Genomic DNA, 10,714 nt, shown 5'->3' on the forward strand with positions numbered 1-10,714 from the left:
GCTCACGCGTGGCGTACTTTTGAAAGCAATAAAACGTGAGAAGTATCGGTCTGGTGGACTTCCGAGGCTCCTACGTCCTCCCCATTCGACTTCCCAATTGTCACACGTTTTTTTAGAAGGCAAAGGTTGCAGAAATTCTAATATGGCTAGCATCAACCAAATTTAGTAACTAATTATGTATTATCTCTGAATTCTTTGAACCTAATAAAACCTTTGCTACATATAATTCTGGACACTTAACAAAACTGTTAACTCTCAATGTGCAGCATTCAAGCCTTTGTTTGTTGCTACCCTCTGGGGATTCCATCGCGCCCATCCAAACTCCAATATTTTCCTCTCGGATTTTCTCTTTCATGCTCTCTTTTGAAACCCCAGAGCTGGATGATATCGTTAGCAGCAAGGAAGATGCTTTCGGCGAACCCCTTTGTGTCCCTGATGATCCTTTGGAGACCATCCAAATCTATCCGATGGAAGAACTTAAAATCTTCCTCGATGTTTTGGAAACGAAGAGGGTAAGAGAAAGAGAGAACACCGCGGGGTTGATGCGTTCGAGTCAATGTGAAGATGCGGAGAGAGTAGCTCGTCGTCGTGGTAGGCCGAGGAAAAGGAGAGAGGAAAGCGTAGCGTTCGTACTTGGCCAGAGTCGGAACCCAGAAGAGTCAGCTCGTAAGCGTGGCAGGCCTAAGAAAGGGGCAATCGACGCGATTCATAGCCGCGGTATACCGAAGAGGAAGAGGAATAATAACCACGGCAAGAATCATGCGTGGTCCGTAAAACCTCCAGAGTTGTCTCTGGAGAGCTCAGCACAGCATGTAAGCGATGATCGCAGCAGCGATGCTAGCAGCAGCGACGAAGCTAGCTCTCCAAAGAGTTCTGAAGCAACTCGGAGATGCGGTCACTGCATGACGGAGGAGACCCCGCAATGGAGAACGGGTCCTGATGGACGGGGGACGCTTTGTAATGCGTGCGGCATAAAGTACAAAAATAGTCAGAAAATAAACAATGCAGTCAATCTCAGTTGTAGCAATTTGATTAGAGAGAGAAACAGGAAGACAGTTTATGATGATTGATGTGCAATAAATGGATATATAAACAGCCTGTTCTTTTCGAAAATATTTACAGTTCTATACTTCGTGTTCAATTTCTGCCATAATACAGTTGTGCTCGTGATTGCAACATAGAAAAATTCTTAATGGATACAAAACAGTGTACCGAAGTGAAATGGATAAGGACATAATGTACGCCTTACAAAGGATGTACTTTTATTCTGATTTGTTCTGTTTGTACTTTGTACACAAAGGGAAAAACTCAGACCGCGCTCCAACTAAAAGAGGCAAGGGCTTCAGTATCCGTATTTCAAGCACATATGAGTGATATCTTGCCATAGTTGAAGATAGTACATAATACGCGTTACTTCTAAGTTGACTCGTTTGCTCTTTGATTTTCTTCTGAATGTAGAGCAGGGGCATCAGAGTTCTCGACTTCATCTTCAATGAGGACAGGGGCATCGGAGCATTTGGCTTCATCTCTGACCTTGTAACGTGTCTGATTGATGATATTATCTGTTGAATGAAGTTGCTTTCTCCTCTTCACAAGATGTGATGCAGTTTCTCGATCAACTAGTGCCTCTTCATGATTGGGCTATGCAAAAAACATTGAAGTTAGTATCATGCGAGCAAAATGTATGTCCAGATACAAAGACACGAGTATATTAACCTCTGTACCTTAATTTCTAAAGCCTTATCGAAACTTTTTATGGCCAAGTCAGGTTCCCCGTAGTTTAGCTGTGCTCGACCAAGGGTGATCCAGGCCTGTATAAGGAATATGCATGTCTATGGATTAAAAACTAAAGACAGGTTCATTCTCAGACTGTAGATGAAATATACATCCTCGTGTATTGAAAAGGAATACAGTTCCAATCAAAACAATATTGCTTTCAAATTCTGATAAGGCTAATTGCGGATAGACCCCCTGTACTATCTCCTAATCGCAGGATAGACCCCCTATAGTTTCATTGGGGGAGATACGCCCTTGTACTCCTGCCCAGGTGAGGACAGAAGCCCTGAGTGTTTTGCTTTTGTTTTGTGTTTTGTTTTTGAGGAGGGGGGGGCGGGAGGGGGGGGGGGCTCTAAAAGGTCAAAAAAAACTCAGGGGTCTATCCACAATTAACCCATTATTATGTAATACAGTTATAGTTGACCCCTGCAACATAAACTCATACAACATCAGTATTTACCTTAACTAAATTCATAATTGTGACAAAACATGAACTAATATTTGTATGTCCATTTGAACTTTACTGCTAGCATATAACTTGGTGCAGTTAAAAAAAGAGAACATTATACACCACAACCGGACTTACTGTGCTGAAGCAAGAACTTTTGTCTCCAAATTGGAAGAAATAGCAACAAAAAATTGAAACAGCTTGATTAAATTTAATCTAATTTGACATATCATCATCTGACAGAAGCATTCTAGATAAAAGATTTGAAAACATCTTAGGTGCTACATGATTACTGTTCCAGTAATGCTTCACATAAGACAACTTCCCTTCCCAGCAAACATGTAAATGTCTGTCATACCATGAAGCAATTAAATTTTAGTTTTGTGTCCAAATCACTATGAGGTATGATTTTTTCAATACTATGAACATGACTTTCCAATCATTTTACCCAAACCTGTAAATTCACATGCGCGCGCGCACGCACATGAACACACGGAAGCACACACAAGCATAACACATGCACATGTGCACACACCAGTTTCCATCTATTTAGACTACCTTCCTCTTTTTTATTTGAATAAGTAAGCAAACAAATCATCAATCAGTAGTCTTGGACTCCTATGGAGTTATGCTCACCCAGTTATCCTTATTTTGCAGACCTTTGGTTTTACATACCAAAGCTATCATGTCCGGTTCTTCACTGGATAATATTATGCATGTCCTAACTTTATTTCTTTCTCCCCCTAATCACCTTGATTTTTTAATATTGACTTTTATTAAATTCCCATAATGCAATAGCCAGTTGATTGTAATAGTGTGAATTGATGAGAAAACCGGTTTCTCAGCAAAGTGCTGAACAAAGTAATGAAAAACCTAAAAAATTGTGAATCATTTCCCAGTCTTCATTGTGAAAGGCGTCAGATAAGACTTCAAAACTAATGCTTGTTAGAAATGAATAACCTTCTATAAAGGCTTTATTTCAAGAAGTAAAGCTTTATAACCCGTCCAACTCGTAAGTTCTTAATCTTCCAAGAGCAAATGCTATCTTTTTGTGATCCCGAGAAGTCCCTTGTATGTTTTCTCTTTTGGAATATTCACTTTTTGTTCACTTATCATGATTGCTCATAATTTGGAACAATCAAGCTGTAATGAAGATGATACTGATATTCTAAGAACTACTGAATACTATCGACTTTTGTATATCATGAGAGCAGCTGATCTTTAATGCACAAAAACAGGATGTAAATAAGATGCTGCTTGTGTAGGGACTGTATCTTGTTGCTGTTTCTGAAAACTTACAGGCCACCAAGTTAATGCCGACTTCATTCCATTGTCATCGGTACATCATTCAAACCTCAAGGACATGTAAATGAGAGTGATATCATTTTCTTTTGTTTTGCGACTCAGATACAACCAAAGACAGATGGTGGCTCATATCCAGAAACTGAAAAGTAAAAAGGGCATATAAAAGATGATAGTGTGTCATTAACAAACCTCAGCCCACAATGGTTCCAACTCTGAAGCACCTGCAAGGTAACAACATTTAGCAATAGAGTATTTTTATAAGAGCAGGCCATGGATATCTAAAGTAGCATGCTAAACAATATCTTCGATTTTAAGTACTTTTGGTGAATCATGCAGCTCATGAGTCATATGCATGATATTTGAGTCCCTATTTCAGCATTTAGGAAAAAACAGGTATAGTTATTATGAAGCCTCGAGAAAAGGAAAACCTTGGAATTTAGCTTTCTTATCACTAGTATCTTTCTAGCAAATAAAACATGCCATTATATGTTGTGTGTATACACATCTCTTCTCAACTTAAAGCTACTAGTGTTGGTTTTCGTAAAAAGTGGTCACTCAGTATGCATACATTGACAAAAATAAAATTAAAAATATAAAAAAACTGAACAGAATTTTCTCAGATAAAATCTGGACTAGAGCTTTAAATTACAATTTTCCTCAATGGTGTTTGTAGCCAGTGAGGAACTTTATGAAAGAGACCTATCTCACTGTAGCATAAAGTCTGCGCTTGCTATTTGAATTAGCAGTAATTTTCATAATGAAATATTTGTCAAAGACAGTTTTCTGTAGTTAAACCTCAGGCATCTACCAGGAAATGCATATGCATGGACTGCTTGAATAGTCGAATGCGTCAAACCAACTGTCACTCCAAGATATGAACAAGGACCATACATGGAATTAACAGCACTTTACATGCATAAGTGTCCTGATATCCATCTATCTATGTTGCATTGAAGATATTACATGTCTAACTCAATTGTCAAAGTTAATTCAGGCTTATGGTAGAGAGAAAAATGCTTACCGTCCCATTGTCCCATGGGTTACAAACTTAAAGGTTAGTGGGCTTCTAGTGGACAAATGCCAGTAATGTTTGACCCTTCAGATTACTTATTTATTGATCTGCATGAAGCCTATCAAGACATGAATGTGTTTGAACCATATCTATTGCTGAAAAGTGGTATGCGCTTTCATAGAAACTTGGCATAGCTGTCTTCCAAATAAGAAACAATTATAATGTTTGAACGTATACTTACATCTCTCTCTACAAATATTTATTTGTATTTATATATGTAGGTAAGCAAACGGTTGGTGTATCATTCCACCATTCTAGCTGGAGTGGCGCTGACATGGCACATTCCAAATCCCTCTCTTGTGATCTGGGTGTATTGACGATCGAGAATACAAAGGTTGAATATACTACACGAATGTCTCACCAGCTAAAAGGCCGAAGGGGCACGCCAACCCCCATAATACATGTGTGTGCAGGGGTTTGGGGGGTGGGGGTGGGCAAATAAGGATTTATGTGTTTGACATGGCAGACATCAAATCCGTACATTTCCACTAAGATTTTCTCCGTTGATGTACAAGGATTTCTATCCTCTATCAGTCTTGTCAACACTTAGTTCCCGTCCATCACGCACCTAGATTCCTACCTTATGTTATCGATCTTATAACCACTGTTTTTTTTTCCTTTGTCAGTACCTCTGGATTCCTATCCAGTGTTACCTATCTCGTTGCCAGGGTCCGACATTCATCACCAGTATTTGACTCTTTTGTCGAGGATTAAACATCCTCTGCAAGTGCAGTTCTTATTGTCCAAACTCACCGTTTTAATCCCGCTGTGAGTTTGAGGGAGGATGTGAAATATAGTAGGATATGTATCCCTTTATTACATATCTCCCTACATATGTGACACAAATCCTAATATATTCAACATCCTCCTCATTTAAAATTGGACATATGAAGTTGCTGATTATTTGCTTCCCCATTTAGTACAACAAGATATTAGCAAATAGGAGTGGTGACCTCCATCTGCTTTTCATGTGAAAAACGGGATGTTTAGCGCCACTTAGTTGATCTCTTGGTATATATAAGCTGGCACCTCGCCATCAATGTATTCATGAGATACACACACTTAATCTCTAGTGAGACTTCAAAATGGGCCTATGTTACCCGGGTGCTTCTATCATGAGGCCGAAGCCGTACCCGACACATACCCGTACTGAAACTTCATGGACGCTCCTTGCATATACGCATACATGTATTCAGACATGTAATCAATATATGATATATTTTTTAATTTAAAACACTTGTCATGCACTTCTTGGACGTATATCCTACACTTCATATTCATTTCATTAGACAAGCCACGGGTTTGTTTTAGCCCATATCCAAGTTCAAACCTAGGATTTCAAATGGTCGCTTGAGTGTCTAGTTCAAAAACATCCCATTTCTGTCTAGTTCAAAAACAACCCATTTCCAATATATAATAATCAACGAAATAAAAGGAACTTAGAAATGTGATGTGGATTTTAATTCTAACAGCATATGAATAGAAAAATAATAATAATGATCTCAAGTAAATTATAAAGTTCAATATATATGTAGCAATGTCCTTATACCCTACATTTTACAATTTGTCATGTCCCGCACTCATACACGTTTCCATGCAACTTAGCAATGGGCAAATGTTAAGACACCTCGAACTGCATACGCACACAACCGACAACGAAATAGTTATTGATTTTTTTTTTTTTTTGTCATTTTACTATGAGCAGTTGTCGATGTGAAAGAAATGAGTTCTACATACGAGTTGCGGCTTTTAGAGCGCTCCATGAATCCCCCATCTCAAGTAAAACTTGTGCTTTTTGTTCATGCAGTATTGCCCTTCCCGGCACCAACACAATCGCAGCCTCCCACTTCTGAAGAGCCTCACTGTACTTCCCATCCTACGAAAGACGCATAAAAGAAAAACTCGATTTTTTCAATTTTACCCACAAACAAAACAATTTACGCAATAAATCCCTTTCTCAAGGGCAAAAGTGTCAAGAAATCTAACCTCGGCGAGCTGATTGCCTTGGGATTCGAAGGACTCGGCCGTCTTTATCTGATCGGGATTTTGGTTTTTGGAAGAGGGGTTCTCTGTATTGATTCGTTTTTTCTCATTTTGGGATTCTGAATCTGATTCCTCTTCTCTTTCGAAGGGGAGATTAGGGTTTAGAGCGAGAGGCTGAGCTCGAGCTCGCTTCTTGCCGCTCTCCTCTTTTGGTTTCTTCTTCCAAACTATTTTCATATTTAAATTGCGAGGAAAAAAAACGAGAGTGACGATATCTCACGGACTCTGGGCTCTATGCTTTATTCATGAAGGTTTTTTTTAGAACAAATTTTCACTTCAGCCCCATTTAATTTTTTTATTATTGAAATCGACTTTTTTTTTATTTACCAAAACCGATCCGATTTCTTGATTAGCAGCTTAATCACCTTCCTAATTAGTCGGGGTTGGCAACCCCGACTATTTAAGAGGGTGTTAAACCCTAATTAGAAGCCTTAAATCCTAAAAATTAATGTCCTAAATAGTCGGGGTTGGCAACCCCGACTAATTAGGAAGGTGATTAAGCTGCTAATCACGAAATCGGGGCGGTTTTGGTAAATAAAAAAAAGGGTCGATTTCAATAATAAAAAATTGGAATGGGGCTGAAGTGAAAAATTATTCTTTTTTTAAGGTGTAAATAAATTTGATGTTTTTTTTTGCCTACCCAAGCTAGGGCGAGCATGGGTCGGTCCAACTCGAAAAAATTAACCGAACCGATTCAAACTGACCCGAAAAAATCGGTTTTATGAGTAGGACGGTTCGGATCGGGTTAAAAACTTTCAACCTGAACCAACCGAATACTTAATAGTGCAATACCCAAATTTTAAACCCGACCCACTACCCCAAAGACTCAGTCACTCCCTTTCCCAGCCGTCGCTCCTCATTTTCTCTCTCTCTCACGACTCACTCTCTCTCACTCGGTCGCTCCTCCGCCGCGCTCCGTACTCCGCAGTGTCCGCACAGTCCGCAGTCTTCATGGCCGAGACCATAACATCTCCTCAGGCTCAGGATCTATCTTCGGCTTTGGGGGGGACACCCGCACCCGTCGTCGTCGCTGAGACCGAGCCCGAGGTATAAACTGAAAATCATTTCTTTGATGCCATCACCTTGGAGATCTAATGCCCTCTTAGTGGTCTCACATCGTAACTCCGTCTCTCAACTCTCTCGATTTCTATTATCTTAGGGTTAGGCAAATATTGATCTCAACTTTCTTGCGCTTGATTGGTGAATTTGGTACTTCGGTGAACTTTTAGGGTTTTTGTGTATCAGATTTGTTTGTATGTTAGTTTTAGTGGAGCCATTGTTAGTTCTAACTAATGTCATGTTAGTTCTAACTTCTAGCTAGTGTTATTTCTAATATAGGCATTAGTTCTAGTGGTATGTTAGTTCTAGTTGAGCCGATGGATGAATACTGAATAGCTTACAAAGTTAGTATACTAAAAAGTTGATTCTAATCAAGTTGAATTGTTGAAATAATCTACAGGCTTCTCAAAAGGAGAATCCTAATTTAAATGCAAGTCAAGTTGATTCTAATCAATCTACACAAGGCTCTCAAACTTTGACTAAAAGGAAAGCAATAAAATTAAGGTAGGAGGTATGGGATCATTTTACTAAGTTTAAAGATAAAAATGGTGACCCAAAAGCAAAATGCAAGTATTGTTCATTTTACTAAGTTTAAAGATAAAAATGGTGACCCAAAAGCAAAATGCAAGTATTGTGAAAAAGTGTATTTTGCACATTGTAAAAAAATATAAAAATGGTGACCCAAAAGCAAAATGCAAGTATTGTGAAAAAGTGTATTTTGCACATTGTAAAAAAATGGTACTACATCACTACTCAATCACATGGAGTCTTGCAAAAAACACCCACATAATGTCGACGCTCGACAGAAGTTATTAAATTTACAGGCAGATATTGATTCACAAAGTGAAGCTAGTACGAAAATGGGAACCCTTGGTAGTTGGAGTTATGATGAAGGAGCCATAAGAAAAGCCCTCAATTATTTTATCATTCTAGACGAGCTTCCATTCAAGTCAGTAGAGGGTTTAGGGTTTAAAAATTTCATGTCCACCCTTTGCCCTAGATTTCATATTCCTTCTCGTTGGACAATCCAAAGAGATTGCTATGAGATTTACCTTGAAGAAAAAAAATTTGAAGAATTTATTGAAAGCTACATGTCAGAGGGTGTGTCTAACAACCGATACTTGGACTTCCATTCAAAATATTAATTATATGTGTTTAACGGCACACTGGATTGACAATGATTAGAAATTGAACAAAAGAATAATAAACTTTTATCAAATTTCAAGTCATAAAGGAGATGATCTTGGGAAGGTGATCGAGAAGTGTTTACTAGATTGGGAAATTGAGAATATTTTCACCATCTCGGTTGATAATGCTAGTTCAAATGATATTGTTATGGTAATTTACCATTTAAAGATAAAAATATCGAAAGATTATCTTCATAGGCCCAAAAAAGCTACGGTCCAAACCAACTTAGTGGTCCAAAGGCTCAGCCAAGTTCAAGTCAACCCGCCGAGGAGACGAGTCATCTTTTACCAACACGAAGTACGGGATTAGTCGACCTCTCATAAGTCGAGACGACTCCCTAAATAGTCGGCTCGACCACCTTCTCGACAATTTACTCGACCATAAGCTCACTCGACTGACTGGTCAAATCATATGAACAACTCACAAATCGACCCATCTTTACTAAGGGGATAAGATCCAGCTAAGACACCTTCAAATATACATCAATCAACACCACAGTTTATTGAGCGATCCTATCAAGATCTCAACTCTGACAAATCTCGTGCGAAAACAGCTCACTTTGCCCACAAGTCACTTCCTAGAGATCACTAAGATACTCTCTTGTGCTCGAATGACTTCCCCTCCAGTCGCCAGCCGCCATCTGTAAAGCGAAGGAGGCCCAAACAGTCGGCATATCCTCTGTCCTGTCTCATCTATCGAATCTGGGATATTTCCAAGACGCCCTCTCCTGTGCTCAAATGACTTCCCTTCCAGTCGCCAGCTGACATCTATAAAGCGAAGGATGACTCAGCAGCATGTCTGCTCACCCCGCAACTGCCCTCCTATGCCTAGTTAAAACCAAAGGTCAATCTCAGAGGCAATGGACTATAAAAGGAGGTAAGGGGGTAAAGGTAGGGGGGCTTTTTTTTAAACTCTCTTGGGACTTTTAACTCTTTTAAGACTTCTGAACTCTTTTTCGACTAAAGCTCTAAGCAATTTTAAAAGCTATGCCTTCTTTTAAAAACTCAATAAGAGTAATGAATATCAGGACCTCAATGATCCTTGGATCTTCCCTCAAACCCCACTCAAGCTCATCAGCTGACTTGACCGTCAAAGGTACCACGGGAGAACCGGTCTCCGCCCTCTTACGGGCTTCTTCTTGTTTGTGTAGAAGGATCATGAATTCCAGTCCAAGGATCAGGTATAAAGTCGGAGGAGGAGTCGGTCCCACCTCTCATCCTCTCCCTCTTCGCCGTCAGTGCGAAGATCAAAACTACATCCCTCGGTGGGAAAACCCCATCGGCTGTTTGATATCAGACATCAATAGTTTAGCACCCACTATGGGGCCCACTCTCTTCTCTGAGAAGAAGTGCTCAATTCTAAGTAGGGACCTGATCTTGTTCGTTCTTGATGAACATCACTGGAATCGCACCGTTCAAGCTAAACAAAGTCTAGAAGCGCATCATTCAAGCTAAGGAGGATCAGCCTATGGCTATGAGGAGCCAACGTAGGCGTAGCCCTTAAGGGCTCCAATAGCTTTCTAGGGAGTATTTGCCAAGCAGAACCCCAAAAGCCCTCCTGGAGAAGACACACCACTATGGTGTTTGTCTGGCTTGAGAATGAAGCACAAGCTTTTTATCACCGCCACAGATAAAAACTCCACCGACTGGACAGCCAAGAAGTCTAGAGTTGGATCACAAAATAGAACCCTACCGCCAACAAGGGCTATGATCAGATCTAATATCGCTTAAGCTCCTGTCGACGACAGCTCACACGAACAAAGAGCAACGATTAAGTCTTTGGCAGGCTCCCCGGACAATCACCATCTTCAAAGGAGAGTCCTT

At 39.8% G+C, this 10,714-nt stretch overlaps 2 protein-coding genes across 2 annotated transcripts; one reads left to right on the plus strand and one right to left on the minus strand.

Moving 5' to 3' along the window:
- LOC109823231 (nitrogen regulatory protein areA-like) lies at positions 354-1,070 on the plus strand. The gene has a single exon (XM_020389518.1). It carries the CDS (start codon positions 354-356, stop codon positions 1,068-1,070), a length of 717 nt encoding a protein of 238 aa, XP_020245107.1.
- LOC109824085 (tetratricopeptide repeat protein 33) lies at positions 1,086-6,839 on the minus strand. The gene is made up of 5 exons (XM_020390606.1): positions 6,588-6,839; positions 6,339-6,477; positions 3,719-3,750; positions 1,725-1,811; positions 1,086-1,641 (listed from the first exon to the last, which is right to left on the minus strand). Exons 1-5 carry the CDS (start codon positions 6,819-6,821, stop codon positions 1,417-1,419), a joined length of 717 nt encoding a protein of 238 aa, XP_020246195.1. The 5' UTR covers positions 6,822-6,839; the 3' UTR covers positions 1,086-1,416.

Source organism: Asparagus officinalis, chromosome 9, assembly GCF_001876935.1.
Source record: "Asparagus officinalis chromosome 9, Aspof.V1, whole genome shotgun sequence".
NCBI classification, from domain to species: domain Eukaryota; kingdom Viridiplantae; phylum Streptophyta; class Magnoliopsida; order Asparagales; family Asparagaceae; genus Asparagus; species Asparagus officinalis.